The sequence below is a fragment of the Lissotriton vulgaris genome, chromosome 11, assembly GCF_964263255.1.
Source record: "Lissotriton vulgaris chromosome 11, aLisVul1.2, whole genome shotgun sequence".
NCBI classification, from domain to species: domain Eukaryota; kingdom Metazoa; phylum Chordata; class Amphibia; order Caudata; family Salamandridae; genus Lissotriton; species Lissotriton vulgaris.
This window is the reverse complement of record NC_141699.1, coordinates 247,266,668-247,282,149: the sequence shown is the minus strand read 5'-3', so window position 1 is coordinate 247,282,149 and position 15,482 is coordinate 247,266,668. Positions and strand designations below refer to the sequence as shown.

Genomic DNA, 15,482 nt, shown 5'->3' with positions numbered 1-15,482 from the left:
TCACTGTGTACAGGCCACTCTTGGTACACACTGGTTTCCTAGTCACCCGCCAAGCACATATATGTGTTGCAGTGCAAACAGCTAGACTACTTCTTCCCTTGTGTGTGTAAATGTAAATATGTAAATTGATACTTGTATAGCACACTACTCACCCGCAAGGGTCTCAAGGCGCTTGTATGAATACCGCTGTGGAACCCGTCCTGGCTTTCCCTGTGAGGCGTCCACTCCTGGGCACCCCCAAGGTGGAGGCCAGGCATCCTTAGCGTTGTGGGGGCCGTTGTGGAGATTAAGCAAGCTATTCCCACAGTTGCAGAGTGGGACTCCATGATTGGAATAGGCACTGAGGCGAGAATTATCAGGTCCGTGGAATTTTGAGCCCAAGACCCGCCGTGGTGGGTAATTGAACCCTGGTCCCCGGGCTAGACCTCTGCATCAGGGTCTGCCGCTCTAATCATTGAGCCACACTTCTCATTGTGGCACCCTCAAAGGCTTTTTTGTTTAGTCATGGCACTAAATGCATGCCTTGTGTTTCCCGGCACTGATTGTCTCTGTGGAGATGTAGTGTAAGCATTGTCCGGCCTGTTAACTCTGAAGTCTGCAGTACAAGGGAGTAGATGCTCTTGGGGTAGATTGGTATTGGCAGCACCAGGGCACCTTCACCCTGGTCCTGAATTCATCTCTTGACTTAGTTCTCTGATTCTTATGCAAAACATTTTGCCTTCCTATATCTCAGAGACATTAATCCCCTTCCACTGACCACTTTCACTGGTTGACAGTAGAGAAGAGGTTGTATTTTAACACCTTCAGCGCGGTGCGAATTCTCGCGCTGTGCTGAAGGTTCTAATGAGCCACCGGGCTCATGACGGAACGGTTCCGTCATGAGCACAGGCCAACCGACGCTCATGACGAAACCGTTCCGTCATGAGCATCGAAGGGGTTAAGACATCGTGCATCATACATAACGCTTATCTTCTAATGAGTGCTCATTTTTTCATCTCTATATTTATGCATTGTGCTCCACGGGGCATTAGATCCAACTATAATGGACTAAGATTAATTTAGGTTCTTGGAAGAAGATCCTTGGAAGGCCTTGGGTTGTCACCAGAAACTCCTGTCCTCTAGAAATGTCTTTCCTAGACAACTGCCTGAGATTTAAAAAAGGTCCTTCACATGTAGTGGAGGGCAGTTACTCTAAGACCTTTGCATGTGCCACACTAAATAGGTCGTTTTTATCATGTCTCTGTTCCATTAGCTGAAGAGTGTGAGAGCTTAGAAGTTGACTAACTCCAGAGAACTGCAGACTCTCTGACACCAGGGCATATTACAATGTAAAGCAATAGATACAAAAGTTGAACAATCATTACAGAGTGGCAGTATTTAACTTTATTTTTTTGCTTTGGGCTTTTGAGAAACATCACTTTTTACAGTAGAGTAACCCATCACTGTTATAGGAGGCTCAGGCATCCAAGCCCTGGTGTCTCCATATGTCCCTATGGTGCTCTGAGATCAGCCAACCTTACACGTTTTCGGTACCCAGGTTTCTCAGAGCTCGTCTCAAGGGGCACTCCTTTTCCGTGCTGGGCCCGAAACTCTGGAAATCTCTGCAGTTCGCTCGCAGATCCTGTAAACTCACTGCTTCAGTTGGGTGAAAACCTAAAAACTTTACTTTTTAGCAGCTCTGATTAAACCCCACCTTCTTAAATATTCCTCTTGCTACGCCATGCTACTGTCCGCCGATAGCGCCTGGAGACCCTTAGGGGCAGCTGTGCGCTCTATAAGCTTCTTAAATAAATTAAATAAAGAAATGTCGATTTCAGCTGGGGCCTCAAGTCTTCCTGCTTCAAACAACTGAAAGCCGATTTGTGCTTTTAAAATATTCCATGTGCCTGAGGCCAGAAACCTAGAAGCAGGGTCTGCTCACTTATTCATATCACTTTTAGTGAATGTGTTTTTCCATGTCACAAGTCATTTGGATGAAGTTCAGTGATGAGGGAATGAAGCTGTGTGAGGCTTGTGGTATTTTTTTCTTCTATATTGGAGTTACTGTGACTTCGTGGAAGTTTTGTGCCATGTGTACGAGAGCAGCAGACAGTGCAATCTAAAAACGAAAAACCTTGCACACAGAAGCCTATTTTTTTAAGCGAGGGGTGGCTGGCAAACATTGGCAGTCCGTTCACTACATCCTTTACCACACCATGATGTCCCTACAGAGTGCTGAACATAAAGAGCTGTATAAGTCCCTCCTTTATGTGTGTGATGATTCTTAAGCACAACCCTAGCTGGAGGCAGCAAAGGGCTGTACAGGGCCGGAGGCACACAGAAGAATCACAGGGAGGTTTCCTGGAGATTGGAGGCCGGCTGCTGAGATCTAAATGCTGCATGGGTCTGGCTTTGACATCGAGATGTGGTGTTTTTGAAATGTGTCTTCAGCTCTTTCCTGAATGAGTGTTTGGGCGCTCCAGGTAGAGACTCGGGTGTTGTTGTAGACCCTGGTAAAATAGAGATGGCATGTTTCCTTTTTTGGCAGTTTTTGCAAATCTTCATCACCAGTCTAGTTGCTTTCTGGTTGTGAGGCTGTTCAGAGCCACTGGAGTTGGGGACCTTTTTTGTGATGTAGGAAGAGGTGCTAGTCGTGAAGGATTTGTGTGGGTTGCAGCTCTTCTTGAAGATGATTCAAGCAGGTAAAGGGAGCCAGTGGAGTTCCATCAGGGGGAACAATGATTGAATTTCACCCCCGTCGGGCTGCACACCTCATCTCCTTACATTACTTAGACCCAATTAATGAGTCTAGGTCATCTGTGCTCTTTTTGTGTTTTGGGTTTTAATTCGGACTTATGTTTACCGTGGTCCTTTGAACGTGACCATCATCAGACTTGCCTACTCAATTAAATCTGACCCCTCCTGCTATAGTGACAACTTGTTTTGCTGTAGCTATAAAGAATGTGGCAGCAGCCCAACAGAGACTAGTCACCATGGTTATTGGTGACCCAGATTCTAGTAGCTTAGGATAAAAAAGGATAGCGCACCATGCTACTTTGCCACCCTAAACCCTAAGGCAATGCCTTTGTACCTAATTTGATAGTACTCCACCCTCAGTGTCCTTTCAAACGTCACTTGTATGTCAACATTTCAAAAATGAGGTGTGCGAAGTTGATATATTTGTGAACCATCTTACCGTATCCAATCAGTACTTTTAGGGAAAGCATAAGAGAAGGTGATCTATGCAGGGAAGGATTGGGGACTTATAAAAATTCACCCCAAAGGTTTCTTCTTTTCAAAGTACGGTCCCCAATTTGATGTCTGGTTTTAGGCATTATTTAATTGTTCTTCTGTTTCTCTTCTTGATACACCTTCTGGTTCACATATTTCATTTTGGGGCATGGAGACACTTTCTGGGCCTAAAATGTAAGCTGCCTAGAGGGAAATATCACTATTAGTGTTGCAGAATATGCCTTTAGAGCTGGTCACTGGTCAGGATTTATCCGAACTGTGTGGCGGATGATTGAGACAGGGTCACTGTCTAAGAATGTATTTTAACCCTTGTCATGCTGATTGTGTAAGCTGTTGGCTATATGCCATTGCAGCAACACCCGCAAGGCCTGCAGATATCAGAGGACTTTCTATCAATGGAGTACTTTCTTTTTGCAGAACACAACAGGAAGCTTGATCTTTCCCTGTGTCACCAGTTGACCCTATGCTTCTGTTTCCTTACCCACTTTGATAATTCTGTGTGTCCGACACAAATGGACAGCTCTTGGGGGCATTGCCTTCGGCATCAGTGTCACTGATGCACGCTATCCCCATTATGAGAACTGGCTTTGTGCATTATTTACTCTTTTCAACTACTTCTCTTTTTGGCATTCCTTCTAGTTAACATATTTGGAATTTGTAGCCTTTTTTGGGCCTACATGTATTTCTTCATAACTGGCAAATACACTACTACATTTTGGGCTTCCACCGCCATGCGTGTAGTGCCTGCAAAAAAATGCGGATACTTTTTTTAGATCACTGGCCAAAATTAAAACCACTGGGCCAGGGTACCAATCAGAATCTTTCCATTGTAACTTCTCCTTTGCCATGACTTGAAAACAGCCAGCGGTGGATAGACAGGATTTCACGGCAAATTATGCTATAAAGTGAGCTGCGTTTGTACAAATGACCTTGGAGGGAAAATTACCACTATAGGATGCTTCGAGAGATGTCACTGGATGGCGGAAACAACATAGCCAGATGCTTCGGCCCACTGTCACTCATCTTCCATTTTGTACCCAAACCTTGAATAGTCCATGGCCTATGTTGGTTGTACCCGAGGAAAAAAACTGTTTTATTTATGACCCATCATACTGGTTACTTATAGACCCAGATGTGGAGAAACACTGGTCCAGACACTTCAATATCATTTTGAGCAGAGAGGTGGGACTCATGATAAAAACCAAAGCTGCTTCATCTGATACCTCAATGAGATGTGCTATGCTTTCTCAACATGCACTACAGATACCTTAAACGTAAATGTTCATAGAGGAAATAACAGAGTTAAAGGAATTAAAGAAATGAAACATGGCTACATTTTGCCCCTGCTGGTTCTGAGAGTACCATAATAGGAAAAGTAGATATTCAGTGGTCACTCACTATTTGAGGATTGTAGTCTAATATGCTCATTTCACGTGCCATGCTAATTTAAATAAGGATGCAAAGAAAAGTGTGTGCCCCCACTGCTATTATCAGTGGCGCACAAACTTCACGGAAACCCTGCATTTTATCCTTGCTCACACTTCAATAGGAAAAATCCTCCAAAATTTGTGTGCAACAGCTTAAGATTCTGGGGTTTTCAGCTCATAAAGGGGCGAACTCAGGGGAAGTTTCTCCATTTGAACGGAGGAGCGTCACCCCACTGGTTAAAATGCCCCAGAATAAAAAGAAATGGTAATAAAGTTGGTTTATTACCATTTCATTTTTCAATATAACCCCGTCCTGACGCATGCATCAGGACCGGGGTGGGCCGCTGCTAAGTGACAGAAGCAGGGTGGGCTGTCTTGGCACATTTAAAAGTGCGCATGTATGTTTGGCTGGCCATCTTTCTACGGATAGCCATCCACGCGCATTTTGAAACCTCAAACCCAGCTGTCTCAATACATCTGTGTTCAAGTAAATGCAGGGCTCCAGTGTCCTTGGGAGCCGTGAGTGAGGCCGCTCCCTCCAATCAGGGTGCTGCTCTCACAGGATGAGAGCAGCGCCAGGATTGGTTAAGGCACTTCTCAAGGGGTCGCGCTGTAGGAGGAAGACGTGCAGCAAGTTAGTGGTCGGAGTTGGACATTTTGCAAGTAAGTGTTTTTATTTTTAATTTTTGCCACTGGGCAAACTGCTACTTCTCTATTCACCTGGGACACTTTACTCAAATAAACAGTCCAGACAGTGGTAAATCAGAAGACAGGGATAGGAAACGTGGAGCCTAGAGGGTTAGTTGTCTGACAGCTAATTAGATTATGTTGTTTGTTCCACTCCCAATATCTGGGGATGTAACTCCCTTATCCCACAAATACATTTTAAAAAAATGGACACACACGGACAGGCGTGAACTAGGGCAGCATGTTGTTGCTGGAGACTGTTTTTAAGGTCTTTCTGGTCCCACAAAGAGCACAAAGTCAGAATAACAACTCGGGAGGAGCGTTTTGTGTGATTGATGCAGTGTACACATCAATTAACACCTTCTGCGGTTGTTATACTTTTAGGATTCAGATGTAATCCTCGGCAGCCATTATCAAGGGCTTTCTTTGCAAAATAGCTGGAGGGCACCAGCAGTTCTCTAGCAATCCCTACGTCACCAGAGGCCAGATTGGATTTTTGAAGGGGCAGCGCCGGGGCAGGGTTTCTTCGCCTCCACACATTGATATTGCCTGTGTGCCTGCAAACGTCACCGTGTTCCTGTGAAACATAGAGCGAACACGACCACAATGCTTTATAGCAGGTAAATGCAGCACCGTTTCTCTAGCTCTGCGATAATACATTTTTCTCTATGGCTGGGCCTCAAATCTCCTTCCCTTTGTTTCCCTTTCACTTGGAGCGTTGTGCGTGTAATCTAATTACCAGGCAACTGGTTTTCCAGTACAGTGGCCTGTGTGGTTCAATAATAACACATTTATATGGAAGGTTAATGAAACGAATTTTCTCTCCATCCAATTCATTAGGACTGACTCCACAATCAAGGCGTGCTAATGTAAAAAAGATTAAATATTCATGTTCATAAATTTCCCATGTCATTTTTGATTTCCCCTAATCTCTGCCTCTCTGGGCTAGTGTCTGGCAAGGCTCGCAGGGCCAAAGGAAAGCTAGGCTGGCTATTAATCCCGAGCTGTCCTGTTCCTGTGCAGAGAGGGGTGCAGCTGCGCCCGCCTGCCTAATGTAGCTTGAACACACTGTAGGCTAGAGAGTGGTCTGTTTGTGACAACTGCTCTGCAGAGATGTACCCACAGCCAGACAAATGGGAATAAAGACATAGAAAAAGTGACTGCATAGTTTGATTATAGAACGACCTCTTTCTGCCTCATAATCTATCGTTTTCTTTGTTAGGGTTAAGACTGCTCAGTGGTCTAATGCACCTACTGTAGAAACCTATTTTATTTGATAAAATAACCGGAAGTCCACAGGTACAAATCCCTGCAGGCCCCCTCAACCTTTCAACGTTTTGTGGTTGGTAAAATGTGTACTAGCCTTGGCAGGCACGAGACAGACCTTTGGAATAATGCACCCATTGCAGAAATCGGCAGTAACCTGAAAGCCACCGGCTTGAACCCGGAGGGTCTATTAAGTGAATGCAGCTGGATTGGGTAATAGAGAAACTGATTTTTAAGATACTTTGAGATTTTTGCTGTAACACCTTTGTAGCAAAAAACAAATATTGTTGTTATATAATACAAGTATATGAGTGTAAAACTCTCCGGTATAGTCTTTAAGAAACCACCCCCTCCCCAACTGATCCTGGGTATCACTTTATTATGGCATAGAAATTCTGTTGTTCTCTGTGGTCAAGCGGACAGGCTACGTTGACATGTTGTCATAGGTATAAAGCAATATCCGAACTATAGTTCACGGAAGAGCACATCAAGGTAGGAGTTGTTCCGGCTCTTCAAATTCTTGGCTTACAATGCAATAAATTGTTACATAACCTTTCATCCAGTGGCTGCTTCATGGATTCAGTGTGTGCCTCACATTTATGTCAATCTGACTAATTTAGTTATTTCTTTTTTAAAAAATTTGTTAGCAAGAGGATTGTTTGATATGTCCTTTGACAATCACATGACTGCATGTGATGACAAATGAGCAAATGCCTACATTTTGATTTGGGAGTGTAGTTAAATCCATAAGTGATGCTCCACGTTCCACCTGTTGGTAGAGCATTTTGCCCACCAATGGCTGTTACGTCTTGCACATACTTCTTCTTAATTGACACCTAATTAAGAGGAATCAGCTCTGTGAAGCAAACCAGCATTTTCTGCTGTAGGGCAGCAGTCAAGCCACTATGGGTGGATGGCGGTTGCTTGGGGTTCTGCTTGTTTTACTGGTGCTATACCGGTAAAAGTTCATCCAAGTGAAATCCCGCACCAACCTTAATGTGTGGTTTCAAAATGAAAATATTTATAAAAGAGAGATTTTGTTCTATTTTGTAAAAATATTGGTGGTGAAGAAGTACAGTCTTTAGTACAGATGTATGCTTTATTCTAATATTCCCTTTTTGCCTCTTTTCTCTAGGCATACTTCCGACAGGGCATTGCCCTCCAGTACCTCGGGCGCCATGCAGATGCGCTGGCAGCGTTTGCATCTGGGCTGGCCCAGGATCCCAAGAGTTTGCAGCTGTTGGTTGGAATGGTGGAAGCCGCCATGAAGTCACCCATGCGAGGTAAGCTTTTCGAACTAACCTTGTGTCAGGCAGTAGAGAGTGCAGACTGTGCAAGTGTAAGAGCTTGCTTTGGTCCAAAAAGCTGGTCTAGCTACAACTCTGCACTTAGTTTCACCCAAAAGAGAGACAACCAAGGAGAATAGCTAGCAAAGAAAAATCTGGGGTTCCACACACACAGGACGAAATTGTTTTGTAGAGGGCAGTGGAGGGTGTGGAAGTTGTGTTTTCACGGTATTGATGCTGCAATTAAGATGTTAAACTATGTCTACTCTCCTGATGTCATGGGTGTTGGAAAATGTGCTCCGGCTGGGATGATGTTGCTTCAGATAAAGGTTGTTCCTTCTGCCTGGCAAACATGGCTGCCAGATGGTTGTGTTTGTCAACAATTGAGAAGTGTTTTTTCCTCCCAGAACACAGACAATTAAAAAGTGCCTCCCAGGAACCAGGGAGAGATGTCTACTTAACTGTTCAATGCAACTCATGCTGTCTTTTGGTGGTATTTAAATGAAATTCGCAATTCGTGTAAATGGGACAGACAAATTCCTACCACACAAAACATTAGCCTAAAGGCTTAATAAATTAAGCACAGTATGTTAAAATACACACAGGGCTTTTCTTCTGCATTGTGACTTTTTGAAAGACACAATAATCAATGCTACGAGCTCTTATTTTTCCATTTCCATCTGTCTGGGGAAAGCCTAAAGCATGCATGGAATTGCCAATAGATTTTATTGTGTCCCTTTACTCTCACTAAAGAGGTCAGCCAGGGTTCTTCTACAAATCATTGTCCTTCTGGGAGCTATTGGCCTGCATCGGAGATTCCACAATAAATCACAATTTCTGACCTTAACTGCCTCGTCTGAAATCCCATAACAAATAAAGTAAATATCAAGAGCATGACTGCTACTCAAACTGATGATCGTAACATTAAAAATGTATTTATTACATCAAACAGAAAAATGTCCATGGACCATATTTGGGCAAAAAATAGCTTCACGTTGTTTCTTACGTTAGTTTTGATTGATGTATTTTTTATTATATATTTTGACTTCTTCAAACACTTTCTGTATTCTTATTTTGTTTTGAATGTTTGCTATCAACTATTTTTGCCTCTTAACATTGGTATTCTTATTCTAACCAGCATGGGTGGATGAATGCTATAGGTTGGATTTTTCATACATGTTTTAATTCTCACTTGTAAATTGAAATTATGGGCCATATGTATGAACACATTTTCCCATAGACACAGAATGGGTAAAACCCTTTGATACATCTGGCCCTATATCTTTAAAAAATGTAAGTGTTAAGAACTATGCCTTCTTGGAGATAGAGTTGTTGCCTCCATCACATGTCTATAATCCCTATCGAAGCTCCCTTATACCCAACAATCTTCATTCTTATTTCTAGTAATCCTCTATTAAGGCAAGGCCATATTCCACTCCCCACTTACTTTTTCAAAGAAACATTGGGCACATTCACCTAAGCGTCCTCACTCCTCGCTGGGCAGTTTGCACCTGTTTGAATGCTGCCGTCAGTTTCATAGTCCTGTGGAAATTTCTCCTCCCACTTCCTGTCTCATATGATTCGCCCTCCAGTCAGATCTCTCGACATCGTTGTGTTATCATTTGGGCTATTTTTTAAGGAAACCTTTCCACCCATAGGAATGTCTCCTCCCACTTCCTGGTCGATGTGATTGGACCTTCCTGTCCTCCGTGGACCCCCAGCCATACTAATATGGTGGGGTTCAATCAGGCATGGATGGCGAGCGGATTACACCCGCCGGGCCAACGGTGGCTACCGCCAGCGGAGGCGATCCGCCCGCCATCCTAATGGGCCCCTAAGAGTCTACTTTACTTAGGAAAGCTGGTACTGATGTTTGAGTTTGTGAGATAAACAATATAATATCAGCATATGCTGCCAAATTAATACATTGCTTGCTATGATAGAATCCATGAACATGCTCATTTTGTTGTAGCTTAGCTAGAAATGTTCTAACAGTAAATAAAAAAGAAGCAGAGAAAGGGGATAACCCTGACAAACACAAAAGTGAAATAAGAGGAAGAAATTCCATTTATAGTAAAGGCAACTATAGGTGCAGTGTATAAGAGGGATATCAAATGAATACTTTTAGCACCAAAGCCAAACCAGTATAAAGTTTGGAATAGAAAAGACCAATTAAAGCAATCAAATGTTTTCTCAGCATCTAAGGCTACTGCTGCCATCGATTCACAGTATTTCCAGACTTAGAATTGAAAAAGTGCCTTGCATCATCAGATATTTATCTACCTTGTGCAAAATCAGATTGTTCCTTAACTAGTATTTTTGGAAGAAAAGCTTCCAATCATATTGCCAAATCCTTGTTAATGTAATTATTTTAAATTAGTATTGACAAGGGAAATAGGTCTATATTTTCTACAATATTGAAGATCTTTGCCTTTTTTTTGGTTTAAGACATATCAAGGCATCTAGGAAGGATCCACTAGATTTACCTGTTTGTGCAAAATATTCAATCAGGCTCAGAAATTTATATAAAAGTAAGTGTGAGAAATGTAGAAAAAATTATGCTGTAAACCTGTCCAGTACAGGTGCTTTATCTTTTTTGAGTGAGTGGAGTGCCATAAAAAGTTCGGCATCAAAGACATCAGATTCGAGTGGAGAGAATTCTAAGTGGGTATCACATGATTTTTGTATCTTCACTTAAAATATCTGAATCTTTGCATAATGAATTATGTTGGCAATTGATTATAGAATCAATTTTGGATTTTTTTATTTTCATTTTAAAGTAATTAGCCAAGAGCTTTCCAGATTTGTTTTGACCACTATAGTTCCTGGCACTGGATTTACGACGATATGCACAGACATATTCAGTTTATTAAAATTGTGTTTGCTACTAATTAATTCTTGTAAACACTCTGTTGAATTTGAGGTATAATATGTTTAGTCTAATGTTTTAATTTTCATGAGAATTTTAGCAGTAGATGCTCTTTTGAGATGTATTAGATAACAAAGTCTTTAGCTAATGCTTTAAAAATATCCCAAATGGTATGAAAAGTGATTTTGTCTGTTCAATTAATTTGACTCTGCTGCCTATAGGCCCATCTCTCTAATTAATTCCATGGTCAAAATAGTGGGGAGAATTATACTACAGAGACTGTCCGATTGGGTTCTGGACAATAACATCATGTCCATCTCCCAGTATGGCTTCTGTAGTGGTAGATCAACTATAACGCAGTGCATTAATCTCTTCCTAATCCTTAATAAATACACCATTGCCCTAAAAGGTACTGTCCATCTCGCCTTCATGGACTTATCCTCTGCTTTCGACTGTGTGAACAGAGGGAAGCTCTGGCAGTCCATGAGGGAGAAGGGTGTGGACAGCGGGATTGTTAACTTTTTGGTGGATCTACATAGTAGTACTAGCGCCAATGTAAGGTATTCCCAAGATCTGTGCACAACTGATAATTTTATTATAGATAAGGGAGTTCGCCAAGGCTGTATCTTGGCCCCCTTTCTTTTTAATTTTTATATAAATGAATTAGATAGCGTTCTGCAGGATGTGAAGGCTGACTGTCCCAGAGTCGGCAGGCGGAGTATTCCTGTACTTTGATACGCAGATGATGCGGTTTTAATCTCCAGAACCGAGTTAGGTCTCCAAGCCTTGCTTAACGCTTTTAAACTGTTTATGACAGACAGAGACCTATTGGTCAATTACTCTAAATCATTCATCATGCAAGTGGGTAACCGCCCAAAAAAGAACTGTACATTCAAACTAGACAATGTAGTGATCCCATTGTCAATTACAATTTCATATCTGGGTGTTCTCTTTGACTCCAAATTATCTTGGGGACCCCAACTTGCTAAAAAGAGAAGTGATGTGACCAGGGTCAATGCCTCCATTTTTAACTTTACTTCAAAACTGGGGAAAAAACCGACCCAGGCCATGATGAAACTTTATGATGCGAAATCAGTGGCAACTGCAGTCTATGGCAGTGAACTATGGGGGTATGTGCCCGGCGAACATCTTCAGATTGCCGAAAATGCTTTTATGAAGCGCCTCCTTTGTGTATAGGCCGGCCCATCTAACTTTGCAGTTCACGAGGAGTTAAGGGCGGAATATTTGAGCGATATCTTCTCCCTACGCCTGTTGACCTGCTGGTTAAAACTGTGGCTGAATCAAGATATTCCATTGACACATCTGATTGTAAATGATCTTCTGTCTCAAGACAATGCAATGGGCACTCCCTGGCTAAAATATCTGAAATCATGCTTCTCTGGACTGGGTCGACCAGAGCTATTTGACTACCCAAACAGAATTGTTATGGGGATGTTGAGCTAATTAAACGAGCTTTCCTCCTGGACAGGAAGACCCAGAGGGAAGGGGTAGAGTTACAGAAAACAAGTGTAAGAAAATATGTTATGGTCAAAACTTGTCTAGCAATGGAACCCTACCTACTTGGTACACTGAGCACTCATGAGAGGTTTTTGCTAACAAGGTTCAGGTTACATCAGTTTCATCACCTGCTTATCAGACCAAAGAAAGATTCTTTTAATAAAACCCCAGCACCCTGTGGCTGCGACGGAAAGTCTCTACAGGATATGCTGCATTTTATGTTTTTATGTGGTTTTTATGAATACCCGCGCAAACGCTACTTGACTGTTCTTTTAAAGAAACTTAATTTTAAACAGATCCGACCAGCTTTGTTATATTTACAATTATTGCATACTAACAGTAAATTTTTTGTCTGGTTGAGCTGGACCCTACACATTGAAAATGGAAATGGGAACATTATTAAGAATTAAACAAGTGAACGGCCATCTATGTCTGATTCCTGAAATTTGAGTTGTACGTTAAGAGTTCTACAACATAAGTTTAAAACACAATTATGTTTTCCATTTCTGTGAAAAAGAAAAGTTATCCTACTCGACCTCTCTTTAATTTTTAAAGATTCAGTTTCAGTAAGATGTGCTTCTTGTATAAGAGCATTATCAGCATTGAGACTCGACCGATGTGTTAAGATACATTGTCACCTAATAGGCGAACTCAGACCCTCCAGGATTGACATTCCAGGATACAATTTTTAAAGACATCAGACATAACAATACGCATAAACAATATATAGCGTTTGTAGTGATGATGACCAGTAATAACAGAAGACAAAGGAATGACGAAATTGAAGGAGAAGGAAACAGGTGTGAAAGAGTACAGAAAAGGATAGGAAAAGTGCATGAATTAGAAAAGTGGAAAAAGAATTAAAACAGCCAAGATATGAGGCAAAAGGGTGACCAAGGGAGAGAGGGATGAGATACCTAGGAGCACATCAGAAGGATGGGGGAGTTTAAACCACATGGAAAAGATGACACTACCAGGCTCAGAGGGAGCGGATTTGGGTAGACGTTGATATACAGGACGGGAAATAGCACAGGGACAAAATTAAAAACACTTCCTGCAAACAGAATATTCATGAGCTAAGAAAGGTAGCAATATAAATAGATAAAAAAACATAAATCAACATGAGTTATATTATTTAAAAAGATGTAGGGCCAGATGTAGGTAGCCCAATACCGGTCGGTAACGGCCCAAATATCCGAATTTCAGCCGTAATTGTCCGGTATTAGGCATCTGAGATGTAGGGGCCGTATTGAAGGATTCGGTAATTTAAGGAATCACTAAATTACTGAATTCTTAAAATACCGATTCGGTAAATTACTGAATCCTTAATGTAGGTACCACTCAAGTGAGTGCATTTGTCATTTAAGGATTCGTTATTTACAATACCGAATACCTTTAAAAAAGCAATTATTTGCTTTTTTTAAAGTGCCATGTGGCAGACATACATGCCCTTAGGGCATGTATGTGTGCCACATGTGCACCCATGCACTATTCAGGGGTGCAACAGGGTGTCAATGTGCCACCCTGCCACCCTTGTAAATGGTCCCCCTATTACCGATTCGGTAAATACCGAATCAGTATTTACCAATTCGGTATTTACCGAATCGGTAATTCGCATTCATTCCTATGGACCTCCATACCAATTCGGTAAAATGTACCAAATCTTTATCTACATCCCATTTACCGATTCTGAAATACCGAATCAGTAAAATTCGGTATTTTAGAATCGGTAAATGGGAATTACCTACATCTGGCCCAAAATGACTGAAATATAAGTTAAGTAAGTTAATGTTCCTGAGAGTTGGACATCTCCATGGCTTCAGCTTTACTTCTCCGAATAAAACACTTCAAATGCACTGTATCCTCATACATTGTTCTATTTTTATATGTGACTTTAAAGAGACATGTGTGCAATATTCCAAAGTGGACATCCATTCCTGGACCAGTTGTCATCAAGAGTTTGCAGTCTTGTATTAGTCTCCTCTAGGTATAGACGTAAGCCCAAATTTCTTCCAGCAGAAGCTCTATGGAGATAGGAGGAAGCATTTTTGTTGCCGATGGTGGATTTTTTCTAGTCTTTTTCCTGAAGGCTTACTAATATTGAGACGAGGTGAAGGGATATACACCGGAGATGAATTTGGAGAATAGATGTTCCTTTAACCGTTGAAATATTTGAATCTTCCATTTGGGAACTATGGGGCAGTGGCGTAACGAAACATGAGGGGGCCCCCCTGCAAACTACATGGAGGGGGGGCCCCCTCCCATCCTGCATGCCTGTCTAGAGCTCTCAGGCCAGCAACCCGCCACACTGCAGGGGATGCGGGCGATTGTTACGCCACTGTCACCAATGCAGCCGTTAATAGTAACAGTGGATGGTGGAGTTAAAGGTTGGGCGTAGTCTGCCAGCAGGCTATCATAGGTGGTGGACCATTCATTCCAGGGTCCCTGCCATCAGTAGGCCGGGGAAGTTTGCCCAATTTTAGGTGGGTTTCCTGATGCAGACTCCTGTCATGATATACAACATCGGGCCCACTCATCGTTTAGTTTTGACAAAAGTGCATTCACTGCTCCTTCCTGTTTCCGTTTTAAAACATTGGACAAAGCGACAATGCAGTATTTCAAAAGCAGATATAACTACAAAGAGCACATTTTGATAATACATTTTTATTTTTATTAGACAATAGCAATCTTAAGAGGCATTGCATAGCTTCATACACACTTTGACCCCAATTCCATCACAGTCTCTCTCTCTCTGTCAGTCAGTATCTCTCTTTCAGTCAGTCAGTCTAGCTCTCTCTGTCATTCAGTCTCTCTTAGTCAGTCACTCTCAGTCAGTCAGTCTCTCTCTCTCTCTCTCTCTCTCTCTGTCTCTCTCTCAGTCAGTCCCTCTCTGTCAGTCAGTCTCTCTCTCTGTCAGTCAATCTATCACTCTCTGTCATTCAGTCTCTCTCAGTCAGTCTCTCTCAGTCAGTCTCTCGCTCTCTATCTGTCTGTCAGTCAGTCTCTCTCTGTCAGTCTCTCTCTGTCAGTCTCTCTCAGTCAGTCCCTCTCAGTCAGTCTCACTCAGTCAGTCTCTCTTAGTCAGTCTCTCTCTCTGTCAGTCAGTCTCTCTCTCTCTGTCAGTCAGTCTCTCTCTCTCAGTCAGTCTCTCTCTCTCAGTCAGTCTCTCTCAATCAGTCTCTCTCAGTCTGTCAGTTT

General features: G+C 42.2%; 1 protein-coding gene across 2 annotated transcripts in view; it reads left to right on the top strand.

Annotated features, from left to right (window-relative positions):
• Window positions 1-15,482, top strand: part of TTC28 (tetratricopeptide repeat domain 28) — a 1,842,918-nt gene that overhangs the window by 1,042,673 nt on the left and 784,763 nt on the right. For both annotated transcript variants that reach the window (XM_086943149.1, XM_086943150.1), the window contains one exon: window positions 7,747-7,894. In XM_086943149.1, coding sequence (XP_086799275.1) covers window positions 7,747-7,894 — 148 coding nt within the window. The remainder of the gene's footprint in view (window positions 1-7,746; window positions 7,895-15,482) is intronic.